The 27,629-nt window shown below is 42.8% G+C and overlaps 1 protein-coding gene across 15 annotated transcripts in view; it reads left to right on the top strand.

Moving 5' to 3' along the window:
• The window catches only part of herc1 (HECT and RLD domain containing E3 ubiquitin protein ligase family member 1), a 61,809-nt gene that overhangs the window by 2,048 nt on the left and 32,132 nt on the right, over positions 1 to 27,629 (top strand). For all 15 annotated transcript variants that reach the window (XM_078085883.1, XM_078085880.1, XM_078085878.1 and 12 more), the window contains exons 2-16: positions 941 to 1,911; positions 2,004 to 2,099; positions 2,328 to 2,522; positions 2,672 to 2,983; positions 3,246 to 3,342; positions 3,460 to 3,603; positions 3,959 to 4,086; positions 4,162 to 4,306; positions 4,727 to 4,898; positions 25,433 to 25,567; positions 25,906 to 26,071; positions 26,612 to 26,737; positions 26,829 to 27,068; positions 27,171 to 27,323; positions 27,415 to 27,547. In XM_078085883.1, coding sequence (XP_077942009.1) covers positions 967 to 1,911; positions 2,004 to 2,099; positions 2,328 to 2,522; positions 2,672 to 2,983; positions 3,246 to 3,342; positions 3,460 to 3,603; positions 3,959 to 4,086; positions 4,162 to 4,306; positions 4,727 to 4,898; positions 25,433 to 25,567; positions 25,906 to 26,071; positions 26,612 to 26,737; positions 26,829 to 27,068; positions 27,171 to 27,323; positions 27,415 to 27,547 — 3,187 coding nt within the window. In that variant the 5' untranslated portion in view covers positions 941 to 966. The remainder of the gene's footprint in view (positions 1 to 940; positions 1,912 to 2,003; positions 2,100 to 2,327; positions 2,523 to 2,671; positions 2,984 to 3,245; positions 3,343 to 3,459; positions 3,604 to 3,958; positions 4,087 to 4,161; positions 4,307 to 4,726; positions 4,899 to 25,432; positions 25,568 to 25,905; positions 26,072 to 26,611; positions 26,738 to 26,828; positions 27,069 to 27,170; positions 27,324 to 27,414; positions 27,548 to 27,629) is intronic.

The raw sequence follows: 27,629 nt of genomic DNA, 5'->3' as shown, positions 1-27,629 counted from the left end.
CATGAGAGCGCGAGACCATGTAGAGATGTGATCAACATGAGAAGGTGAGACCATGTAGAGATATATCAGCACGAGAGGGTGAGACCATGTAGAGATGTGATCAATATGAGAGGGTGAGACCATGTAGAGATGTGATCAACATGAGAGCGTGAGACCATGTAGACATGTGATCAACATGAGAGGGTGAGACCATGTAGAGATGTGATCAACATGAGAAGGTGAGACCATGTAGAGATGTGATCAGCATGAGAGGGTGAGACCATGTAGAGATGTGATCAACATGAGAGGGTGAGACCATGTAGAGATGTGATCAGCATGAGAGGGTGAGACCATGTAGACATGTGATCAACATGAGAGGGTGAGACCATGTAGAGATGTGATCAACATGAGAGGGTGAGACCATGTAGACATGTGATCAACATGAGAGGGTGAGACCATGTAGAGATGTGATCAGCATGAGAGGGTGAGACCATGTAGAGATGTGATCAGCATGAGAGGGTGAGACCATGTAGAGATGTGATCAGCATGAGAGGGTGAGACCATGTGTTCACATGGACCACCTGTTATGCAAAGGTCTACATGTGTGTAGTGGATATATGATATCGGTACAAGTACGAAAGATTCTGTAAAGCTGTATTCAACTACAGAGCAGTGCTCTCTACACCATTAATTTACTGCAGCACGGTATAATGCTGATATATGTAATATTCATTCAGCCTGACGTCTTTTGTCTGACCAATATAGATAACCTACTTTATTTTCTATATATTGGGTTTTGTTGATTCACAATATCATCTGGTGCAATCATGCAATCTGAAAATCTTTAATTACCTCAAACTGAAGATTGTTTTTTCTCATTGATATAACCCTATTTTGCAAATACAAATTACCGCAAAGCTCGATATCGCCAGTTAGCATGATGCCGACTCGATGCTTTCAGGACCGATGGCTCCAGAGTGACATGTCATGGCTTTAATGATCCCCCCGGTGAAGCTCAAATGGCTGGAGCACCTGAACAGTTCCTGGATCACCGAGGACAGCGAGTCAATCGCCACGCGGGACGGAGTCTCGGTGCTCTACTCCAAGCTGCTGGCCAGCAAAGAGGCCGTGCTGCTGCCCCAGCAGGTGCTGTGCCTGAAAGGACCCCAGCTCCCGGACTTTGAGCGCGAGTCCCTCTCCAGCGATGAGCAGGAGCACTACCTGGACGCGCTGCTCAGCAGCCAGCTGGCCTTGGCCAAGATGGTCTGCTCCGACTCTCCCTTCGCCGCTGCCCTGCGCAAACGCGTGCTGGTGCTGCAGCGCATCTTCTACGCGCTCTCCAACAAGTACCACGACAAAGGAAAGATCAAGCAGCAGCAGCACTCCCCGGAGAACAGCTCCGGCTCGGCCGACCTGCACTCCGTCAGCGAGCGGCCGCGCTCCAGCACCGACGCCCTCATCGAGATGGGCGTCCGCACGGGCCTCAGCCTCCTCTTCGCCCTGCTGCGTCAGAGCTGGATGATGCCCCCGGCGCCCGGCCCCGGCCCCGGCGCCGGAGGCAGCATAAACTTGTGTAACGACGTCATTCACACGGCCATCGACGTAGTCAGCTCGCTGCCGCCGCTCTCTCTGGCCAACGAGAGCAAGATCCCGCCGATGGGCCTGGACTGCCTGGCCCAGGTCACCTCCTTCCTGAAGGGGGTGACCATGCCCAACTCCGGGGCGGACATCTTGGGGCGGCGGCTGGCCTCGGAGCTGCTGCTGGGGCTGGCCTCCCAGAGGGGTTCCCTGCGCTACCTGCTGGAGTGGATCGAGATGGCGTTGGCCGCGTCAGCCGTGGTCAGCGCTATGGAGGAGAATAAGCTGAGCCAGGAGGGGCTCATCGGATACGATTGTTTCATGAACATCCTCATGCAGATGAGGCGCTCCTTGGTGAGTAGACATCCACGCTGCTGGCAGAGTGGGAGAATGGTAGTACTTTCAGTCATGTGTGGTCTGACCATGTAAATGTGAAACCGTCTCAGGGCTCCTCGGCCGATCGCAGCCAGTGGAGAGAACCCACACGGACCACCGATGGCTTGTGCTCTCTGTACGAAGCCGCACTGTGTCTCCTAGAAGAAGTAAGACCCTTTGAGAAGTGTTTTACAGATCATTATACTGTAAATAAGACACTTCAACATGCTGATAGCCTTCACTTAGATCCGTATGAGTAACTCCTGCAAGCCACCTGGTGCGTTGTGCTCTTTGTTACTTTGGAAGGAAAACTCGCATTAAGAAACGCAAATCAGAAGAGCTGGATCGCTCACAGCTTCTCACAGCTTCTCCAACCACCGCCCTTCTCCCCCCAGGTGTGCCGAATGGCGTCGGACTACTCTCGCACCTGCGTCAGCCCGGACAGCATCCAGACTGGCGAGGCCGCCGTGGTGTCGGAGACCTGCGAGGTGTACGTGTGGGGCAGCAACAGCAGCCACCAGCTGGTGGAGGGGACGCAGGAGAAGATCCTGCAGCCCAAGCTGGCGGCGAGCTTCGCAGACGCACAGACGGTGAGAGAGAGCGAAAAGAAGAACAACATTGCTATACTCTAGCAAACTATTAGACAGCATTAGTCCATATTAAGTGTACTTTTGGTACTGTATCACTCCCTCCCTCATTCTCTCCCCCCCTCTGTCACTTACTTCCCCCCCCCGGGCAGATCGAGGCGGGCCAGTACTGCACCTTTGTGATCTCGTCCGATGGCTCCGTGCGGGCCTGCGGTAAAGGCAGCTATGGCCGCCTGGGCCTGGGCGACTCCAACAACCAGTCCACGCTGAAGAAGCTCACCTTCGAGCCCCACCGCGCCATCAAGAAGGTCTCCTCCTCCAAGGGCTCGGACGGCCACACGCTGGCCTTCACCACGGAGGGGGAGGTCTTCAGCTGGGGGGACGGGGACTACGGCAAGCTGGGTCACGGCAACAGCTCCACGCAGAAGTACCCCAAACTCATCCAGGGCCCGCTGCAGGGGAAGGTAGGACCTCACCCGCAACCTCTGGAGTCCAGATGCAAAGCAGCAGCGACGTGATCCAGATGTGAACGTCTTTTAGAGCTGGACTTTAAAAAACTCAGGATATCTATTAGATCCTATTGGTTCTTAATAAATATCAGCTGAATATTAAAATGCATTCAGGCATAAAATGCATTTTTTGATAAAAAAAGAAAATGAAAAGGTGTGTTTTAGTGCTTGGTTTTGATTCATTGTGCGTGTGTGTGTGTGTGTGTTGGGGGGTCAGGTGGTGGTGTGTGTGTCTGCCGGCTACAGACACAGCGCTGCAGTCAGTGAGGACGGAGAGCTGTACACGTGGGGGGAAGGAGACTTTGGGAGACTAGGTAAGTCCCAGAACTCCTTCATCCTTCTTTAGGTGGACAAAAGGATGTCTTTGATATTCAGCTGTTTCTTCCAGATGTTTCGCCGTCACGGTTAAAACAACGTTTTCTTCTGTTCAGGCCACGGCGACAGCAACAGCCGCAACATCCCCACCCTGGTCAAAGACGTCAGCAACGTGGGGGAGGTGTCGTGTGGCAGCTCCCACACCATCGCTCTGTCCAAGGACGGACGCACCGTGTGGTCCTTCGGAGGAGGGGACAACGGTGAGGACCACCCCCCCTCCCCCAAACAGGACATCCCCAATGTTATGATTTACTGTTACTTCAATTTAAAAGTTTACATTTTTAAGTTGAAGAACTTTGTACGTAGTACTTTCAGTTTTGTTATTTTTCTGCTTCTTTACATTTACAATTTTACAAAAATTTGAATATCAACAAAGTTTATTCATTTCCTGCGTTTATGCATTTTATTTCTGCTTTTTAATTCTTAAACTAACTTTAATTCTATTTCTAGCTTGTTTAGTGTTTTAATAACTTGTTTTTATATTCCCCTTTCTTTTGCCTTCTGTTTTGATGCTTTGACGTTTTACGCGAATAAACTCACCTCGTCATCCTTCAGGGAAACTGGGCCACGGCGACACCAATCGGGTCTACAAGCCCAAGGTGGTGGAAGCCCTCCAGGGCATGTTCATCAGGAAGGTGTGCGCGGGGAGCCAGTCGTCTCTGGCCTTGACCTCCACCGGACAGGTAGGACCTCCGTCGGGTGTAACCACGGCGCAGCAAAGGGCCCGGTGTGCTGATGGCTCGCGCCTCGCTCCGCAGGTGTACGCGTGGGGATGCGGCGCCTGTCTCGGCTGCGGTTCCTCCGAGGCCACGGCGCTCCGGCCGAAGCTCATCGAGGAGCTGGCCACCACCCGGGTGGTGGACATCTCCATCGGGGACAGCCACTGCTTGGCCCTGTCGCACGGTAGAGTTTCCCCTCTTCTGTCTGTCCCTCTGGATCCACTGAGAGAACTCACTAGGTCTTCAGTGCAGAAGAACACGGTTCCACTGACTGAAATCGGTGTCAAGCATCTCTCCCCTGTCAACAAAGGGGTTTCAATGGAGGGAGGAGTTCCTCAAAGCTCCTCATCTGTCTCAGATGAATCAATGGTGGCTTCATAGTTTCTCTGAGGGGGTCAGAATTGAATGTTTTTTTAGGAGCGTCAGAAACAAACAAAGTTTTTCCTACAGCGCCTGGCTGATAAATGGAGAAGAGGGTGGAAGGTCTCTAGCGTGATGACATGACTTATTTGTCCAAGCTAATACTTAACCGAAGCTCAACATAAAAGCCGCGTTTAAGTACTTGATTATCTGATCTTGTGTCACTTCCCCGACCACCATCCAGACAACGAAGTGTACGCATGGGGCAACAACTCCATGGGCCAGTGTGGCCAGGGCAACTCCACGGGGCCCATCACCAAGCCCAGGAAGGTGGTGGGCCTGGACGGAGTTGCCGTCCAGCAGATCTCAGCCGGGACGTCCCACAGCCTGGCGTGGACCGCCCTGCCCAGAGACAGGTCAGCTGAATGGGGGAGGGGAGGGGGGCGGGTATTGCATAATGTGAGTCAAAGGTCAGAGAGAAACGAGAAACCCTTTCTCTTTGCTTCGGTGTGGCGCTTCCTTTAGGTGTGTGTCACTTTGTCTCCTGATGTGTGAAATGATGTGACACATAAATGAGACGGATCTGAATAATTGTTGGAATGCATTGAGATGCATTCCAAGTATTGTTCTTCGAATCTTTATTGTTGGAATGCATTGAGATGCATTCCAAGTATTGTTCTTCTAATCTTTATTTCCGACTTATTATTCTATTTCTTCCGCGCCCCCTTTCAACTCCTTCACACTTTCAGCTATTAAAATCCTTCAAATATTAAAATGTTCAGCTCCTTTCTGGCTTGAGGGCTATGACTTTTCAGCTTTCTACCTCTTAAGCTTGAATTTATATAAATCAATAATCATTAATATTTTAACATGGTTTTCAAATGGAGTTTGCTTTCAAATCCTCCTAAACTTCTTCAACTTTCAGATTTTTCAGCTTTGCAAATCTTTCAGCTACAGACACCATTTAAACTTTTAAATGTTGACACAAGTCTTAACTATTTTATGAAAAAAACTGCTTCTTGATATCTATTGTACTTTTTTCATAATCACTGATTATGTTTCACTAGTTCTTCGCTCCGTTTCTGACTTTTACATGAGTGTGTATTGCGTCTGCTAGAGTGGAGAGCTCGAGGCTAGAGGCTGAAGCAGCGCAGAAATCTGGTTAAAAAAGTATGGAACTTCTGTCCTTGCAGCCAAAGTATACACTCTAGAGGCTTCATTTCTTCAGATTAATGAGGGTATGGTTGTGCTGATTGGATTAATGTGTTCATGGAATCCCAGAGTTCTTTAGTTTTGGCGCAAGGAGTGTTTGAGTGACACAACCTCTGCCAAAAGCCCCATAGGCTCCAATACAAATCTGCCGACATATTTCTCACAAAAATCCACAAGGTACACGTTTTGTCAACGGCCATAGGAGCCGTATTTATTACCGGACAGACATAAAAACACATCCACGCGTTCGGTAGAGTCTTGGGTCTCATACAAACGCCGTATTTTTTAGATAGCTGTTATAGTTTTGCGCTGGTTCTCATTTGTTTGAGGTGTGGATTCTGTGTAACTCGCTGTCCTGTGTCTGCACTTTTGCAGCCGCACAGGTGCGCCGTTGTCGTGGTTACGAGCACTCACATGCTGCAGGATCTGTCTGTGGCTCACAGCTGCTCGCTCCTATGACCTGATTAGTGGAGTCACATGACGCAGCTATGCTTTCTGTCAACAGACCAATATGATAAAGACACTAGCCCCCCCTCCCCCCTCCCCCCTGACCTCTACTTACTGTTAATCACTCTCAGTCAGTCAGTCAGTCTAATTCTCCTCCCCTCTCCCTCTCTTCCTCACCACCATTCCCTTCCTCACCCTCTCACCCTCCCTCCCTCTATCTACACCCCCCACCCCACCCAATGCAATAGGTGCGCCGTTGCCGTGGTTACTCGTAAACACGCTGCAGTATCTCTGTGTGTGACTCACAGCTGCTCCAATGACGTGATTAGTGGAGTCACATGACGCAGCTATGCTTTCTGTCAACAGACCAATATGATAAAGACACTCGCCCCCCCTCCCCCCTCCACCCTGACCTCTTCTCACTGTTAATCACTCAGTCAGTCAGTATGTCTGTCTATTTCTCCTCCTCTCTCTCTCCCTCTATCTCTTCCTCACCACCCCTCCCTTCCTCACCCTCTCACCCTCCCTCCCTCTATCTACACCCCCCCAACCCACCCAATCCAATAATTTCAAAATAAAAGCCACATGGAGGGAATTTTTACTGTAATGTTTGTGATGAGGCCTATTAATTAAAAACTTCTTAGTTTGAATAACAAACATTCTGTCTCCCACTACGAATATTACTCGTACTTCTAGTACTACAACTGATACTTCTACTACCATACTACTAGTATTTCTACTGCTATTAATACTACAACTACTACTAATGTTATTACAAATACGACTATGGCTAATAGTATTACAGCTGTTTCTACTGCTATTGATACTAAACCTACTATTACTGCTAGTACTACTAATACCACAATTATAACTAATACTACTACTAATATTACTACAAACAATTTTAAACAAATTTAAGCTCCTGCAACTTCTGTTTTTAGAAAATCTATTGAAATTCAGCTTCCCCACTTCCTGTATTTTCAGCAGTTCTTTAAAATAATTTCAGCTATTCTTATGCCTCTATCAACAGCAATTTTTCACTATTCATTTCTGTATTTTTTTGCAATATTTCAAATTTATTTCAGCTGTTTTCATTTCTGCTTTTTCAGCAAATCTATTGAAATTCCTTTCAGCTTCTCCCATTTCTGTATTTTCAGCAATTTCAAATTCATTTCAGCTTTTCTAATATCTATAATTTCAGCAAATGTATTCAAATTCCCTTCAACTTTCTGTATTTTCAGCTATTTTAAAAAGTTCATTTCAGCTTTCAGCTTTTTGCATTCCAACGCATTTTCAGCAGGAAATGCATTTTCTAGTTCATTTTGTAGAGTAGTCAAACTCTTTTATTGTTGGAATGCATTAACGATGCATTCCAAGTATTGTTCTTCGAATCTTTATTTCCGACTTATTAGTTGGAATGCTTTAAGCATTCCAAGTATTGTTCTTCTAATCTTTATTGTTGGAATGCATTAACGATGCATTCCAAGTATTGTTCTTCGAATCTTTATTTCTTCATCTTCAACTTCTTCTATTTCTTCCGCGCCACCTTTCAACTCCTTCACACTTTCAGCTATTAAAACCGTTCAAATATTAAAATGTTCAGCTCCTTTCTGGCTTGAGGGCTATGACTTTTCAGCTTTCTACCTCTTATGCTTGAATTTATATAAATCAATAATCATTAATATTTTAACATGGTTTTCAAATGGAGTTTGCTTTCAAATCCTCCTAAACTTCTTCAACTTTCAGATTTTTCAGCTTCGCGAATCTTTCAGCTACAGACACCATTTCAACTCTCAAATGTTCACACAAGTCTCAACTATTTTATGAAAAAAACTGCTTCTTGATATCTATTGTACTTTTTTCATAATCACTGATTATGTTTCACTAGTTTTTCGCTCCGTTTCTGACTTTTACATGAGTGTGTATTGCGTCTGCTAGAGTGGAGAGCTCGAGGCTAGAGTGTGGGGCAGCGCAGAAATCTGGTTAAAAAAGTATGGAACTTCTGTCCTTGCAGCCAAAGTATACACTCTAGAGGCTTCATTTCTTCAGATTAATGAGGGTATGGTTGTGCTGATTGGATTAATGTGTTCATGGAATCCCAGAGTTTTTTAGTTTTGGCGCAAGGAGTGTTTGAGTGACACAACCTCTGCCAAAAGCCCCATAGGCTCCAATACAAATCTGCCGACATATTTCTCACAAAAATCCACAAGGTACACGTTTTGTAAACGGCCATAGGAGCCGTATTTATTACCGGACAGACAAAAAAAGCACATCCACGCGTTCGGTAGAGTCTTGCGTCTCATACAAACGCCGTATTTTTTAGATAGCTGTTATAGTTTTGCGCTGGTTCTCATTTGTTTGAGGTGTGGATTCTGTGTAACTTGCTGTTCTGTGTCTCCCCTTTGCAGCCGCACAGGTGCGGCGTTGTCGTGGTTACGAGCACTCACATGCTGCAGGATCTGTCTGTGGCTCACAGCTGCTCCTATGAGCTGATTAGTGGAGTCACATGACGCAGCTATGCTTTCTGTCAACAGACCAATATGATAAAGACACTCGCCCCCCCTCCCCCCTCCACCCTGACCTCTACTTACTGTTAATCACTCAGTCAGTCAGTATGTCTGTCTATTTCTCCTCCTCTCTCTCTCCCTCTATCTCTTCCTCACCACCCCTCCCTTCCTCACCCTCTCACCCTCCCTCCCTCTATCTACACCCCCCCACCCCACCCAATCCAATAATTTCAAAATAAAAGCCCCATGGAGGGAATTTTTACTGTAATGTTTGTGATGAGGCCTATTAATTAAAAACTTCTTAGTTTGAATAACAAACATTCTGTCTCCCAACCCCCCCTCACCCAATTCCATCATTACAAACTAAAAGCCTCAATGATTATCTGTACCTTAACCATGAAGCGGTTTCGTTGAAATACGCATTGCTCTTTCAAATACTATAACCACTACGAATATTACTAGTACTTCTAGTAGAACTACAACTGATACTTCTACTACCATACTACTAGTATTTCTACTGCTATTAATACAACTACTACTAATGTTATTAAAAATACTACTACGGCTAATAGTATCAGTATTCCAGCTGTTTCTACTGCTATTGATACTAAACCGACTTCTACTGCTAGTACTAATACCCAAATTACAACTAACATTACTACAAACAATTTTAAACCTCTTTTTATTCATCTCAGCTTTTGTTATTTCTGTACTTTTTAAAATTCATTTAAGCTCCTGCAACTTCTGTTTTGCAATATTTCACATTTATTTCAGCTGTTTTCATTTCTGCTTTTTCAGCAAATCTATTGAAATTCCTTTCAGCTTCTCCCATTTCTGTATTTTCAACTATTTCAAATTAATTTCAGCTTTTCTAATATCTTTTATTTCAGCAAATGTATTCAAATTCCCTTCAACTTTCTGTATTTTCAGCTATTTTCAAATATTCAGCAAATGTACTCAAATTCCCTTCAACTTTCTGTATTTTCAGCTATTTTCAAATATTCAGTGCAGCTTTCAGCTTTTTGCATTCCAACGCATTTTCAGCAGGAAATGCCTTTTCTAGTTCCGACTTATTCCTCTATTTCTTCCGCCGCACCTTTCAACTCCTTCATACTTTCAGCTATTAAAACCATTCAAATATTAAAATGTTCAGCTTCTTTCTGGCTTGGGGGCTATGACTTTTCAGCTTTCTACCTCTTAAGCTTGAATTTATATAAATCAATAATCATTAATATTTTAACATGGTTTTCAAATGGAGTTTGTATTCAAATCCTCTTCAACTTCTTCAACTTTCAGATTTTTCAGCTTCGCCAATCTTTCAGCTACAGACACCATTTCAACTCTCAAATGTTCACACAAGTCTCAACTATTTTATGAAAAAAACTGCTTCTTGATATCTATTGTACTTTTTTCATAATCACTGATTATGTTTCACTAGTTCTTCGCTCCGTTTCTGACTTTTACATGAGTGTGTATTGCGTCTGCCAGAGTGGAGAGCTCGAGGCTAGAGTGTGGGGCAGCGCGAAAATCTGGTTAAAAAAATATGGAACTTCTGTCCTTACAGCCAAAGTATACACTCTAGAGGCTTCATTTCTTCAGATTAATGAGGGTATGGTTGTGCTGATTGGATTAATGTGTTCATGGAATCCCAGAGTTTTTTAGTTTTGGCGCAAGGAGTGTTTGAGTGACACAACCTCTGGCAAAAGCCCCATAGGCTCCAATACAAATCTGCCGACATATTTCTTACAAAAATCCACAAGGTACACGTTTTGTCAACGGCCATAGGAGCCGTATTTATTACCGGACAGACATAAAAACACATCCACGCGTTCGGTAGAGTCTTGGGTCTCATACAAACGCCGTATTTTTTAGATAGCTGTTATAGTTTTGCGCTGGTTCCCATTTGTTTGAGGTGTGGATTCTGTGTAACTTGCAGCCATGTCTCTGCATTTTGCAGCCGCACAGGTGCGGCGTTGTCGTGGTTACGAGCACTCACACGCTGCAGGATCTGTCTGTGGCTCACAGCTGCTCCTTGTGACCTGATTAGTGGAGTCACATGACGCAGCTATGCTTTCTGTCAACAGACCAATATGATAAAGACACTCGCCCCCCCTCCCCCCTCCACCCTGACGTCTTCTCACTGTTAATCACTCTCAGTCAGTCAGTCTGTCTAATTCTCCTCCCCTCTCCCTCTCTCTCTTCCTCACCACCATTCCCTTCCTCACCCCCTCACCCTCCCTCCCTCTATCTACACCCCCCCACCCCACCCAATCCAATAGGTGCGCCGTTGTCGTGGTTACTCGCTCACACGCTGCAGGATCTCTGTCTGTGGCTCAAAGCTGCTCCTTGTGACCTGATTAGTGGAGTCACATGACGCAGCTATGCTTTCTGTCAACAGACCAATATGATAAAGACACTCGCCCCCCTCCCCCCTCCACCCTGACCTCTTCTCACTGTTAATCACTCAGTCAGTCAGTATGTCTAATTTTCCTCCCCTCTCCCTCTCTATCTCTTCGTCACCACCATTCCCTTCCTCACCCTCTCACCCTCCCTCCCTCTATCTACACCCCCCCACCCCACCCAATCCAATAATTTCAAAATAAAAGCCCCATGGAGGGAATTTTTACTGTAATGTCTGTGATGAGGCCTATTAATTAAAAACTTTTAAGTGTGAATAACAAACATTCTGTCTCCCACTACGAATATTACTCGTACTTCTAGTACTACAACTGATACTTCTACTACCATACTGCTAGTATTTCTACTGCTATTAATACTACAACTACTACTAATGTTATTACAAATACTACTATGGCTAATAGTATCAGTATTCCAGCTGTTTCTACTGCTATTGATACTAAACCGACTTCTACTGCTAGTACTAATACCCAAATTACGACTAACATTACTACAAACAATTTTAAACCTCTTTTTATTCATCTCAGCTTTTGTTATTTCTGTACTTTTTAAAGTTCATTTAAGCTCCTGCAACTTCTGTTTTGCAATATTTCACATTTATTTCAGCTGTTTTCATTTCTGCTTTTTCAGCAAATCTATTGAAATTCCTTTCAGCTTCTCCCATTTCTGTATTTTCAGCTATTTAAAATTAATTTCAGCTTTTCTAATATCTTTTATTTCAGCAAATGTATTCAAATTCCCTTCGAGTTTCTGTATTTTCAGCTATTTTTAAATATTCAGCAAATGTACTCAAATTCCCTTCAACTTTCTGTATTTTCAGCTATTTTTAAATATTCAGCAAATGTATTCAACTTCCCTTCAACTTTCTGTATTTTCAGCTATTTTTAAATATTCAGTGCAGCTTTCAGCTTTTTGCATTCCAACGCATTTTCAGCAGGAAATGCCTTTTCTAGTTGTTGGAATGCATTAACGATGCATTCCAAGTATTGTTCTTCGAATCTTTATTTCCGACTTATTGTTGGAATGCATTAAGATGCATTCCAAGTATTGTTCTTCGAATCTTTATTCAACTTATTATTATTATTCTTCTATTTCTTCCGTGCCACCTTTCAACTCCTTCACACTTTCAGCTATTAAAATCCTTCAAATATTAAAATGTTCAGCTTCTTTCCGGCTTCCCTGCTATGACTTTTCAGCTTTCTACCTCTTAAGCTTGAATTTATATAAATCAATAATCGTTAATATTTTAACATGGTTTTCAAATGGAGTTTGCTTTTCAAATCCTCTTCAACTTCTTCAACTTTCAGATTTTTCAGCTTCGCGAATCTTTCAGCTACAGACACCATTTCAACTCTCAAATGTTCACACAAGTCTCAACTATTTTATGAAAAAAACTGCTTCTTGATATCTATTGTACTTTTTTCATAATCACTGATTATGTTTCACTAGTTCTTCGCTCCGTTTCTGACTTTTACATGAGTGTGTATTGCGTCTGCTAGAGTGGGACCTCGCAGGCTAGAGTGTGGGGCATCGCAGGAATCTGGTTAAAAAAATATGGAACTTCTGTCCTTGTAGCCAAAGTATACACTCTAGAGGCTTCATTTCTTCAGATTAATGAGGGTATGGTTGTGCTGATTGGATTAATGTGTTCATGGAATCCCAGAGTTTTTTAGTTTTGGCGCAAGGAGTGTTTGAGTGACACAACCTCTGCCAAAAGCCCCATAGGCTCCAATACAAATCTGCCGACATATTTCTCACAAAAATCCACAAGGTACACGTTTTGTAAACGGCCATAGGAGCCGTATTTATTACCGGACAGACATAAAAAGCTCATCCACGCGTTCGGTAGAGTCTTGGGTCTCATACAAACGTAGTCTTTTTTAGATAGCTGTTATAGTTTTGCGCTGGTTCTCATTTGTTTGAGGTGTGGATTCTGTGTAACTCGCTGCCATGTCTCTGTCTTTTGCAGCCGCTCGTTAATGATCACAGGTGCGCCGTTGTCGTGGTTACGAGCACTCACATGCTGCAGGATCTGTCTGTGGCTCACAGCTGCTCCTTGTGACCTGATTAGTGGAGTCACATGACGCAGCTATGCTTTCTGTCAACAGACCAATATGATAAAGACACTCGCCCCCCCTCCCCCCTCCACCCTGACCTCTGCTCACTGTTAATCACTCAGTCAGTCAGTATGTCTGTCTATTTCTCCTCCTTTCTCTCTCCCTCTATCTCTTCCTCACCACCCCTCCCTTCCTCACCCTCTCACCCTCCCTCCCTCTATCTACACCCCCCCACCCCACCCAATCCAATAATTTCAAAATAAAAGCCCCATGGAGGGAATTTTTACTGTAATGTTTGTGATGAGGCCTATTAATTAAAAACTTCTTAGTTTGAATAACAAACATTCTGTCTCCCAACCCCCCCTCACCCAATTCCATCATTACAAACTAAAAGCCTCAATGATTATCTGTACCTTAACCATGAAGCGGTTTCGTTGAAATACGTATTGCTCTTTCAAATACTACTACAACCACTACGAATATTACTAGTACTTCTACACTAAAACTGATACTTCTACTACCATACTACTAGTATTTCTACTGCTATTAATGCTACAACTACTACTAATGTTATTACAAATACTACTATGGCTAATAGTATTCCAGCTGTTTCTACTGCTATTGATACTAAACCTACTATTACTGCTTATACTGCTAGTACTACTAATACCACAATTATAACTAATACTACTACTAATATTACTACAAACAATTTTAAACAAATTTAAGCTCCTGCAACTTCTGTTTTTAGAAAATCTATTGAAATTCAGCTTCCCCACTTCCTGTATTTTCAGCAGTTCTTTAAAATAATTTCAGCTATTCTTATGCCTCTATCAACAGCAATTTTTTAATATTCATTTCTGTATTTTTTTGCAATATTTCAAATTTATTTCAGCTGTTTTCATTTCTGCTTTTTCAGCAAATCTATTGAAATTCCTTTCAGCTTCTCCCATTTCTGTATTTTCAGCAATTTCAAATTCATTTCAGCTTTTCAAATATCTGTCATTTCAGCAAATGTATTCAAATTCCCTTCAACTTTCTGTATTTTCAGCTATTTTCAAATATTCAGTGCAGCTTTCAGCTTTTTGCATTCCAACGCATTTTCAGCAGGAAATGCCTTTTCTAGTTATTGTTGGAATGCATTAACGATGCATTCCAAGTATTGTTCTTCGAATCTTTATTCTTCATCTTCTATTTCTTCCGCGGCACCTTTCAACTCCTTCACACTTTCAGCTATTAAAACCGTTCAAATATTAAAATGTTCAGCTCCTTTCTGGCTTGAGGGCTATGACTTTTCAGCTTTCTACCTCTTATGCTTGAATTTATATAAATCAATAATCATTAATATTTTAACATGGTTTTCAAATGGAGTTTGCTTTCAAATCCTCCTAAACTTCTTCAACTTTCAGATTTTTCAGCTTCGCAAATCTTTCAGCTACAGACACCATTTCAACTCCCAAATGTTCACACAAGTCTCAACTATTTTATGAAAAAAACTGCTTGTGGATATCTATTGTACTTTTTTCATAATCACTGATTATGTTTCACTAGTTTTTCGCTCCGTTTCTGACTTTTACATGAGTGTGTATTGCGTCTGCTAGAGGGGGACCTCGCGGGCTAGAGGGTGAAGCAGTGCAGAAATCTGGTTAAAAAAGTATGGAACTTCTGTCCTTGCAGCCAAAGTATACACTCTAGAGGCTTCATTTCTTCAGATTAATGAGGGTATGGTTGTGCTGATTGGATTAATGTGTTCATGGAATCCCAGAGTTTTTTAGTTTTGGCGCAAGGAGTGTTTGAGTGACACAACCTCTGCCAAAAGCCCCATAGGCTCCAATACAAATCTGCCGACATATTTCTCACAAAAATCCACAAGGTACACGTTTTGTAAACGGCCATAGGAGCCGTATTTATTACCGGACAGACATAAAAAGCACATCCACGCGTTCGGTAGAGTCTTGGGTCTCATACAAACGCCGTATTTTTTAGATAGCTGTTATAGTTTTGCGCTGGTTCTCATTTGTGTGAGGTGTGGATTCTGTGTAACTTGCTGCCATGTCTCTGCATTTTGCAGCCGTTAATGAGCACAGGTGCGCCGTTGTCGTGGTTACGAGCACTCACACGCTGCAGGATCTGTCTGTGACTCACAGCTGCTCGCTCCTATGACCTGATTAGTGGAGTCACATGACGCAGCTATGCTTTCTGTCAACAGACCAATATGATAAAGACACTAGCCCCCCCTCCCCCCTCCCCCCTCCACCCTGACCTCTACTTACTGTTAATCACTCTCAGTCAGTCAGTCAGTCTAATTCTCCTCCCCTCTCCCTCTCTTCCTCACCACCATTCCCTTCCTCACCCTCTCACCCTCCCTCCCTCTATCTACACCCCCCCACCCCACCCAATCCAATAGGTGCGCCGTTGCCGTGGTTACTCGTAAACACGCTGCAGTATCTCTGTGTGTGACTCACAGCTGCTCCAATGACGTGATTAGTGGAGTCACATGACGCAGCTATGCTTTCTGTCAACAGACCAATATGATAAAGACACTAGCCCCCCCTCCCCCCTCCCCCCTGACCTCTACTTACTGTTAATCACTCTCAGTCAGTCAGTCAGTCTAATTCTCCTCCCCTCTCCCTCTCTTCCTCACCACCATTCCCTTCCTCACCCTCTCACCCTCCCTCCCTCTATCTACACCCCCCCACCCCACCCAATGCAATAGATGCGCCGTTGCCGTGGTTACTCGTAAACACGCTGCAGTATCTCTGTGTGTGACTCACAGCTGCTCCAATGACGTGATTAGTGGAGTCACATGACGCAGCTATGCTTTCTGTCAACAGACCAATATGATAAAGACACTCGCCCCCCCTCCCCCCTCCACCCTGACCTCTTCTCACTGTTAATCACTCAGTCAGTCAGTATGTCTGTCTATTTCTCCTCCTCTCTCTCTCCCTCTATCTCTTCCTCACCACCCCTCCCTTCCTCACCCTCTCACCCTCCCTCCCTCTATCTACACCCCCCCAACCCACCCAATCCAATCATTTCAAAATAAAAGCCACATGGAGGGAATTTTTACTGTAATGTTTGTGATGAGGCCTATTAATTAAAAACTTCTTAGTTTGAATAACAAACATTCTGTCTCCCACTACGAATATTACTCGTACTTCTAGTACTACAACTGATACTTCTACTACCATACTACTAGTATTTCTACTGCTATTAATACTACAACTACTACTAATGTTATTACAAATACGACTATGGCTAATAGTATTACAGCTGTTTCTACTGCTATTGATACTAAACCTACTATTACTGCTAGTACTACTAATACCACAATTATAACTAATACTACTACTAATATTACTACAAACAATTTTAAACAAATTTAAGCTCCTGCAACTTCTGTTTTTAGAAAATCTATTGAAATTCAGCTTCCCCACTTCCTGTATTTTCAGCAGTTCTTTAAAATAATTTCAGCTATTCTTATGCCTCTATCAACAGCAATTTTTCACTATTCATTTCTGTATTTTTTTGCAATATTTCAAATTTATTTCAGCTGTTTTCATTTCTGCTTTTTCAGCAAATCTATTGAAATTCCTTTCAGCTTCTCCCATTTCTGTATTTTCAGCAATTTCAAATTTATTTCAGCTTTTCTAATATCTATAATTTCAGCAAATGTATTCAAATTCCCTTCAACTTTCTGTATTTTCAGCTATTTTAAAAAGTTCATTTCAGCTTTCAGCTTTTTGCATTCCAACGCATTTTCAGCAGGAAATGCATTTTCTAGTTATTCTATTTCTTCCGCGCGACCTTTCAACTCCTTCACATTTTCAGCTATTTAAACCGTTCAAATATTAAAATGTTCAGCTCCTTTCTGGCTTTAAGGCTATGACTTTTCAGCTTTCTACCACTTATGCTTGAATTTATATAAATCAATAATCATAAATATTTTAACATGGTTTTCCAATGGAAATTGTTTTCAAATCCTCCTTAAACTTCTTCAACTTTCAGACTTTTCAGCTTCCCCAATCTTTCAGCTACAGACACCATTTAAACTTTCAAATGTTGACACAAGTCTCAACTATTTTATGAAAAAAACTGCTTCTTGATATCTATTGTACTTTTTTCATAATCACTGATTATGTTTCACTAGTTCTTCGCTCCGTTTCTGACTTTTACATGAGTGTGTATTGCGTCTGCTAGAGTGGAGAGCTCGACGGCTAGAGTGTGGGGGATCGCAGGAATCTGGTTAAAAAAATATGGAACTTTTGTCCTTGCAGCCAAAGTATACACTCTAGAGGCTTCATTTCTTCAGATTAATGAGGGTATGGTTGTGCTGATTGGATTAATGTGTTCATGGAATCCCAGAGTTCTTTAGTTTTGGCGCAAGGTGTGTTTGAGTGACACAACCTCTGCCAAAAGCCCCATAGGCTCCAATACAAATCTGCCGACATATTTCTCACAAAAATCCACAAGGTACACGTTTTGTAAACAGCCATAGGAGCCGTATTTATTACCGGACAGACATAAAAACACATCCACGCGTTCGGTAGAGTCTTGGGTCTCATACAAACGCCGTATTTTTTAGATAGCTGTTATAGTTTTGCGCTGGTTCCCATTTGTTTGAGGTGTGGATTCTGTGTAACTTGCTGCCATGTCTCTGCATTTTGCAGCCGCTCGTTAATGATCACAGGTGCGCCGTTGTCGTGGTTACGAGCACTCACATGCTGCAGGATCTGTCTGTGACTCACAGCTGCTCCTATGACCTGATTAGTGGAGTCACATGACGCAGCTATGCTTTCTGTCAACAGGCCAATATGATAAAGACACTCGCCCCCCTCCCCCCTCCACCCTGACCTCTTCTCACTGTTAATCACTCTCAGTCAGTCAGTCTGTCTAATTCTCCTCCCCTCTCCCTCTCTATCTCTTCCTCACCACCCCTCCATTCCTCACCCTCTCACCCTCCCTCCCTCTATCTACACCCCCCCACCCCACCCAATCCAATAGGTGCGCCGTTGCCGTGGTTACTCGTAAACACGCTGCAGTATCTCTGTGTGTGACTCACAGCTGCTCCAATGACGTGATTAGTGGAGTCACATGACGCAGCTATGCTTTCTGTCAACAGACCAATATGATAAAGACACTCGCCCCCCCTCCCCCCTCCACCCTGACCTCTTCTCACTGTTAATCACTCAGTCAGTCAGTATGTCTGTCTATTTCTCCTCCTCTCTCTCTCCCTCTATCTCTTCCTCACCACCCCTCCCTTCCTCACCCTCTCACCCTCCCTCCCTCTATCTACACCCCCCCAACCCACCCAATCCAATAATTTCAAAATAAAAGCCACATGGAGGGAATTTTTACTGTAATGTTTGTGATGAGGCCTATTAATTAAAAACTTCTTAGTTTGAATAACAAACATTCTGTCTCCCACTACGAATATTACTCGTACTTCTAGTACTACAACTGATACTTCTACTACCATACTACTAGTATTTCTACTGCTATTAATACTACAACTACTACTAATGTTATTACAAATACGACTATGGCTAATAGTATTACAGCTGTTTCTACTGCTATTGATACTAAACCTACTATTACTGCTTATACTGCTAGTACTACTAATACCACAATTATAACTAATACTACTACTAATATTACTACAAACAATTTTCAACAAATTTAAGCTCCTGCAACTTCTGTTTTTAGAAAATCTATTGAAATTCAGCTTCCCCACTTCCTGTATTTTCAGCAGTTCTTTAAAATAATTTCAGCTATTCTTATGCCTCTATCAACAGCAATTTTTTAATATTCATTTCTGTATTTTTTTGCAATATTTCAAATTTATTTCAGCTGTTTTCATTTCTGCTTTTTCAGCAAATCTATTGAAATTCCTTTCAGCTTCTCCCATTTCTGTATTTTCAGCAATTTCAAATTCATTTCAGCTTTTCTAATATCTATAATTTCAGCAAATGTATTCAAATTCCCTTCAACTTTCTGTATTTTCAGCTATTTTAAAAAGTTCATTTCAGCTTTCAGCTTTTTGCATTCCAACGCATTTTCAGCAGGAAATGCATTTTCTAGTTATTGTTGGAATGCATTGAGATGCATTCCAAGTATTGTTCTTCGAATCTTTATTCCGACTTATTATGTTTCTTCTATTTCTTCCGCGCCGCCTTTCAACTCCTTCACACTTTCAGCTATTAAAACCATTCAAATATAAAATTATTCAGCTCCTTCAGGAGAGGGGTGCTATGACTTTTCAGCTTTTTAGCTCTTAAGCTTGAATTTATATAAATCTATAATCATTAATATTTTAACATGGTTTTCCAATGGAGATCGTTTTTCAAATCCTCTTAAACTTCTTCAACTTTCAGATTCTTCAGCTTCGCCAATCTTTCAGCTACAGACACCATTTCAACTTTGAAATGTTGACACAGGTCTCAACTATTTTATGAAAAAAACTGCTTCTTGATATCTATTGTACTTTTTTCATAATCACTGATTATGTTTCACTAGTTCTTCGCTCCGTTTCTGACTTTTACATGAGTGTGTATTGCGTCTGCTAGAGTGGAGAGCTCGACGGCTAGAGTGTGGGGCATCGCAGGAATCTGGTTAAAAAAATATGGAACTTCTGTCCTTGCAGCCAAAGTATACACTCTAGAGGCTTCATTTCTTCAGATTAATGAGGGCATGGTTGTGCTGATTGGATTAATGTGTTCATGGAATCCCAGAGTTTTTTAGTTTTGGCGCAAGGAGTGTTTGAGTGACACAACCTCTGCCAAAAGCCCCATAGGCTCCAATACAAATCTGCCGACATATTTCTCACAAAAATCCACAAGGTACACGTTCTGTCAACGGCCATAGGAGCCGTATTTATTACCGGACAGACATAAAAACACATCCACGCGTTCGGTAGAGTCTTGGGTCTCATACAAACGCCGTATTTTTTAGATAGCTGTTATAGTTTTTCGCTGGTTCCCATTTGTCTGAGGTGTGGATTCTGTGTAACTTGCTGCCATGTCTCCCCTTTTGCAGCCGCACAGGTGCGTCGTTGTCGTGGTTACGAGCACTCACACGCTGCAGGATCTCTGTCTGTGGCTCACAGCTGCTCCTTGTGACCTGATTAGTGGAGTCACATGACGCAGCTATGCTTTCTGTCAACAGACCAATATGATAAAGACACTCGCCCCCCCTCCCCCCTCCACCCTGACCTCTTCTCACTGTTAATCACTCTCAGTCAGTCAGTCAGTCTGTCTAATTCTCCTCCTCTCTCTCTCCCTCTCTATCTCTTCCTCACCACCATTCCCTTCCTCACCCTCTCACCCTCCCTCCCTCTATCTACACCCCCCACCCCACCCAATCCAATAATTTCAAAATAAAAGCCCCATGGAGGGAATTTTTACTGTATTGTCTGTGATGAGGCCTATTAATAAAAAACTTTTAAGTGTGAATAACAAACATTCTGTCTCCCACTACGAATATTACTCGTACTTCTAGTACTACAACTGATACTTCTACTACCATACTACTAGTATTTCTACTGCTATTAATACTACAACTACTACTAATGTTATTACAAATACTACTATGGCTAATAGTGTTCCAGCGGTTTCTACTGCTATTGATACTAAACCAACTTCTGCTAGTACTACTAATACCACAATTACAACTATAACTACTACTACTACTAATATTACTACAAACAATTTTAAACCTCTTTTTATTCATCTCAGCTTTTGTTATTTCTGTACTGTTTTAAATTAATTTAAGCTCCTGCAACTTCTGCTTTGCTTTGCAATATTTCACATTTATTTCAGCTGTTTTCATTTCTGCTCTTTCAGCAAATCTATTAAATCCTTTCAGCTTCTCCCATTTCTGTATTTTCAGCAATTTCAAATTCATTTCAGCTTTTCTAATATCTGTAATTTCAGATATATTCAAATTCCCTTCAACTTTCTGTATTTTCAGCTTTTTTTAAATATTCATTTCAGCTTTCAGCTTTTTGCATTCCAACGCATTTTCAGCAGGAAATGCATTTTCTAGTTATTCTATTTCTTCCGCGCGACCTTTCAACTCCTTCACATTTTCAGCTATTTAAACCGTTCAAATATTAAAATGTTCAGCTCCTTTCTGGCTTTAAGGCTATGACTTTTCAGCTTTCTACCACTTATGCTTGAATTTATATAAATCAATAATCATAAATATTTTAACATGGTTTTCCAATGGAAATTGTTTTCAAATCCTCCTTAAACTTCTTCAACTTTCAGATTTTTCAGCTTCGCCAATCTTTCAGCTACAGACACCATTTCAACTCTCAAATGTTGACACAAGTCTCAACTATTTTATGAAAAAAACTGCTTCTTGATATCTATTGTACTTTTTTCATAATCACTGATTATGTTTCACTAGTTCTTCGCTCCGTTTCTGACTTTTACATGAGTGTGTATTGCGTCTGCTAGAGTGGAGAGCTCGAGGCTAGAGTGTGGGGCATCGCAGGAATCTGGTTAAAAAAATATGGAACTTTTGTCCTTGCAGCCAAAGTATACACTCTAGAGGCTTCATTTCTTCAGATTAATGAGGGTATGGTTGTGCTGATTGGATTAATGTGTTCATGGAATCCCAGAGTTCTTTAGTTTTGGCGCAAGGTGTGTTTGAGTGACACAACCTCTGCCAAAAGCCCCATAGGCTCCAATACAAATCTGCCGACATATTTCTCACAAAAATCCACAAGGTACACGTTTTGTAAACGGCCATAGGAGCCGTATTTATTACCGGACAGACATAAAAACACATCCACGCGTTCGGTAGAGTCTTGGGTCTCATACAAACGCCGTATTTTTTAGATAGCTGTTATAGTTTTGCGCTGGTTCCCATTTGTTTGAGGTGTGGATTCTGTGTAACTTGCTGCCATGTCTCTGTCTTTTGCAGTAGATCGTTAATGATCACAGGTGCGCCGTTGTCGTGGTTACGAGCACTCACACGCTGCAGGATCTGTCTGTGACTCACAGCTGCTCCTATGACCTGATTAGTGGAGTCACATGACGCAGCTATGCTTTCTGTCAACAGACCAATATGATAAAGACACTCGCCCCCCCCTCCCCCCTCCACCCTGACCTCTGCTCACTGTTAATCACTCTCAGTCAGTATGTCTGTCTATTTCTCCTCTCTCTCTCTCTCCCTCTATCTCTTCCTCACCACCCCTCCCTTCCTCACCCTCTCACCCTCCCTCCCTCTATCTACTCCCCCCCACCCCACCCAATCCAATAATTTCAAAATAAAAGCCCCATGGAGGGAATTTTTACTGTAATGTCTGTGATGAGGCCTATTAATTAAAAACTTTTAAGTGTGAATAACAAACATTCTGTCTCCCACTACGAATATTACTCGTACTTCTAGTACTACAACTGATACTTCTACTACCATACTACTAGTATTTCTACTGCTATTAATACTACAACTACTACTAATGTTATTACAAATACTACTATGGCTAATAGTATTCCAGCTGTTTCTACTGCTATTGATACTAAACCTACTATTACTGCTTATACTGCTAGTACTACTAATACCACAATTATAACTAATACTACTACTAATATTACTACAAACAATTTTAAACAAATTTAAGCTCCTGCAACTTCTGTTTTTAGAAAATCTATTGAAATTCAGCTTCCCCACTTCCTGTATTTTCAGCAGTTCTTTAAAATAATTTCAGCTATTCTTATGCCTCTATCAACAGCAATTTTTTAATATTCATTTCTGTATTTTTTTGCAATATTTCAAATTTATTTCAGCTGTTTTCATTTCTGCTTTTTCAGCAAATCTATTGATTCCTTTCAGCTTCTCCCATTTCTGTATTTTCAGCAATTTCAAATTCATTTCAGCTTTTCAGCAAATGTATTCAAATTCCCTTCAACTTTCTGTATTTTCAGCTATTTTCAAATATTCAGCAAATGTACTCAAATTCCCTTCAACTTTCTGTATTTTCAGCTATTTTTAAATATTCAGCAAATGTATTCAAATTCCCTTCAACTTTCTGTATTTTCAGCTATTTTTAAATATTCAGTGCAGCTTTCAGCTTTTTGCATTCCAACGCATTTTCAGCAGGAAATGCCTTTTCTAGTTATTCTATTTCTTCCGCGCGACCTTTCAACTCCTTCACATTTTCAGCTATTTAAACCGTTCAAATATTAAAATGTTCAGCTCCTTTCTGGCTTTAAGGCTATGACTTTTCAGCTTTCTACCACTTATGCTTGAATTTATATAAATCAATAATCATAAATATTTTAACATGGTTTTCCAATGGAAATTGTTTTCAAATCCTCCTTAAACTTCTTCAACTTTCAGACTTTTCAGCTTCCCCAATCTTTCAGCTACAGACACCATTTAAACTTTCAAATGTTGACACAAGTCTCAACTATTTTATGAAAAAAACTGCTTCTTGATATCTATTGTACTTTTTTCATAATCACTGATTATGTTTCACTAGTTCTTCGCTCCGTTTCTGACTTTTACATGAGTGTGTATTGCGTCTGCTAGAGTGGAGAGCTCGAGGCTAGAGTGTGGGGCATCGCAGGAATCTGGTTAAAAAAATATGGAACTTCTGTCCTTGCAGCCAAAGTATACACTCTAGAGGCTTCATTTCTTCAGATTAATGAGGGTATGGTTGTGCTGATTGGATTAATGTGTTCATGGAATCCCAGAGTTTTTTAGTTTTGGCGCAAGGTGTGTTTGAGTGACACAACCTCTGCCAAAAGCCCCATAGGCTCCAATACAAATCTGCCGACATATTTCTCACAAAAATCCACAAGGTACACGTTTTGTAAACGGCCATAGGAGCCGTATTTATTACCGGACAGACATAAAAACACATCCACGCGTTCGGTAGAGTCTTGGGTCTCATACAAACGCCGTATTTTTTAGATAGCTGTTATAGTTTTGCGCTGGTTCCCATTTGTTTGAGGTGTGGATTCTGTGTAACTTGCTGCCATGTCTCTGTCTTTTGCAGTAGATCGTTAATGATCACAGGTGCGCCGTTGTCGTGGTTACGAGCACTCACATGCTGCAGGATCTGTCTGTGGCTCACAGCTGCTCCTATGACCTGATTAGTGGAGTCACATGACGCAGCTATGCTTTCTGTCAACAGACCAATATAATAAAGACACTCGCCCCCCTCCCCCCTCCACCCTGACCTCTGCTCACTGTTAATCACTCTCAGTCAGTATGTCTGTCTATTTCTCCTCCTCTCTCTCCCTCTATCTCTTCCTCACCACCCCTCCCTTCCTCACCCTCTCACCCTCCCTCCCTCTATCTACTCCCCCCCACACCACCCAATCCAATAATTTCAAAATAAAAGCCCCATGGAGGGAATTTTTACTGTAATGTCTGTGATGAGGCCTATTAATTAAAAACTTTTAAGTGTGAATAACAAACATTCTGTCTCCCACTACGAATATTACTCGTACTTCTAGTACTACAACTGATACTTCTACTACCATACTACTAGTATTTCTACTGCTATTAATACTAAAACTACTACTAATGTTATTACAAATACTACTATGGCTAATAGTATTCCAGCTGTTTCTACTGCTATTGATACTAAACCTACTATTACTGCTTATACTGCTAGTACTACTAATACCACGATTATAACTAATACTACTACTAATATTACTACAAACAATTTTAAACAAATTTAAGCTCCTGCAACTTCTGTTTTTAGAAAATCTATTGAAATTCAGCTTCCCCACTTCCTGTATTTTCAGCAGTTCTTTAAAATAATTTCAGCTATTCTTATGCCTCTATCAACAGCAATTTTTTAATATTCATTTCTGTATTTTTTTGCAATATTTCAAATTTATTTCAGCTGTTTTCATTTCTGCTTTTTCAGCAAATCTATTGATTCCTTTCAGCTTCTCCCATTTCTGTATTTTCAGCAATTTCAAATTCATTTCAGCTTTTCAGCAAATGTATTCAAATTCCCTTCAACTTTCTGTATTTTCAGCTATTTTCAAATATTCAGTGCAGCTTTCAGCTTTTTGCATTCCAACGCATTTTCAGCAGGAAATGCCTTTTCTAGTTACTTATTTCAGTTAAATATACTATATCACGTCACATCAGTCCTACGATGGTGTTCGAGGGCCGTTGAAGGTAAAACACATCATGGAGGTGAGGGGAGACGAGAAGGCGTATATTTTTGATGTTTTCCGGGATTACAGTCCCACACTAGCAAGAGCCCCCACCTTCCCTATGAGGTGCTTGAGCCCCCCCACATGAGTGTGCGTATTGACCCCGTGTGGTCTGCAGGCAGGTGGTGGCTTGGCACCGGCCCTACTGCGTGGACCTCGAGGAAAGCACCTTCTCCCACCTGCGCTCCTTCCTCGAGCGCTACTGCGACGGCATCAACAGCGAAGTCCCTCCTCTTCCCTTCCCCTCGTCCAGGTAAATGCACCACTACTAAAAGCCTCATCTAATGTATGTATGATATACATCCGATTGCCATGTGCAAGTTCCACTTAGTTAAACTTAACACACAAGAAAAAGCAACATAATCTTCCAGTTGGCGGATCCGGGCGCTTTGTGTATTTTCTCTTCGTTCACTCCTCCGTTTTCTTTTCAATCGTAAATTGGTGTAAAATTCTAAAAGATCTGAGATATAATCTCTTGCAAGTTCTGAATTATCCATATTTTATGTGATCTGCATTTTATGTGTGAAACTTTCACATCGGCAAAGAGATTCAACATCTCAGTAAGATCATTGTTTCTAAATCTACTTGCAGGGAGCATCATAACTTCCTCAAGCTGTGCCTTCGGCTCTTGTCCAATCACCTGGCTCTGGCCCTGGCGGGGGGCGTGGCCACCAGCATATTAGGGCGGCAGGCCAGACCCCTGAGGAACCTGCTCTTCAGACTGATGGACTCCTCGGTGCCCGATGAGATCCAGGAGGTAAGAAGACGCTCAGACGCTGAGAACTGTGTCACCTTTCCATCTCTTCAGCTGTTCTGTTGGACGCAGTGGTTGTCAATCATTGTGATTGATTAACACAGTGGAACTTAAAGGGACAGCAGTGTGTGTTTCTACGACTAGTTTGTGTTCTGAGTTTGCATGAGTTTGAAGTTCCATTTAGAGTATTTTCACCTCTTGGCTGAAGTCTCTGCTCTTTAAACGCAGCAGTAATTTCAGCTGTCAGATCAGCTGCTGCCTCCATCTGTTTGTGTGTGTGTTATTGTGTGTCTTTGTCTGTTGTAGCAGCGATTGATCAGCATCTCCCATAATATGTGAAGTTAAATCTTTGTTTTTGCTAAATGAGTGTTGGAAGACGGCTTCATTTCCCTGTTCCCTTGTTTCTTTTGTGCGCTCACAATAACACACACCGACTGAAAGGGATTTAATTTATCTACACAAACAAAACGTACTTCATAGAAACCAAAGAAAATGTAAAACAACCTCTGGACCAGCTGTGTGTCTTTGTATCTCCCCCGTCAGGCGGTCATAGAGACTCTGTCGGTGGGGGCCACCATGCTGCTGCCTCCGCTGAGGGAGAGGATGGAGCTTCTTCACTCTTTGCTGCCTCAAGGCCCCGATCGATGGGAGAGTCTCTCCAAAGGACAGGTACGCCACGACACACACGCACACGTGCGTCCTCCAGATGAACCCGGGTGTGTTTAAGTGTGTCTGTGTGTGTCTGTGTCTGTGGCTCCAGAGGATGCAGCTGGACATAATCCTCACCAGCCTGCAGGACCACACCCACGTGGCCTCGCTCCTGGGCTACAGCTCGCCCGCCGACGGGCCCGAGGGGCTCTGCTCCGGCAGCGGCTTCGGCGCCGGCTTCCCGGGTGCCTCGGACGCGGGGGCTGCGCCGGCGGGGGAGGGGGGCCACCCGGACACCCACCTGGCAGAGATCCTCATGAAGACACTGCTCAGGAACCTGGGCTTCTACACTGTGAGTTCGCTCTCATCGGCTAGTGAGCCACGTTTCTTGTGCCGTGCTGACCGCGTACCCTTTTTGAACACCACCCACCCCACGCCCGTTTGTGCCGTCTAGGACCAGGCGTTCGGAGAGCTGGAAAAGAACAGCGATAAGCTGCAGCAGGGCACCTCCTCCTCCGACAGCAGCCAGCCGGCTCACCTCCACCAGCTGCTCTGCTCCCTGCAGAAGCAGCTGCTGGCGTACTGCCACATCAACTCCGTCACCGAGGTAGGGGACGCCGCCCCCACGCCAGCGCTCATTTACTCCACACGCGATGCTTACCCATGGTTGAAAAGAGGCGTCTTCTCCCTCCCTGCAGAACTCCAGCAGCGTGGCCCTGCTGCACAAACACCTGCAGCTGCTGCTGCCGCACGCCACCGATATCTTCTCCCGCTCAGCGGCACTCATCGAGGAGAGCTCGTGGAACGGCAGCATACGGGAGAAGCTGCAAGGTTGAAGAGCGGAGTTCTCTCGCTCGACTCGTCAACCTTTTTACCTTTTACCTAAACGCTGACCCCTTCCCTCTGCCCCCCC

The sequence above is a fragment of the Gasterosteus aculeatus genome, chromosome 12 (assembly GCF_964276395.1).
Source record: "Gasterosteus aculeatus chromosome 12, fGasAcu3.hap1.1, whole genome shotgun sequence".
NCBI lineage: Eukaryota > Metazoa > Chordata > Actinopteri > Perciformes > Gasterosteidae > Gasterosteus > Gasterosteus aculeatus.
This window is presented reverse-complemented; position numbering and strand designations above follow the sequence as displayed.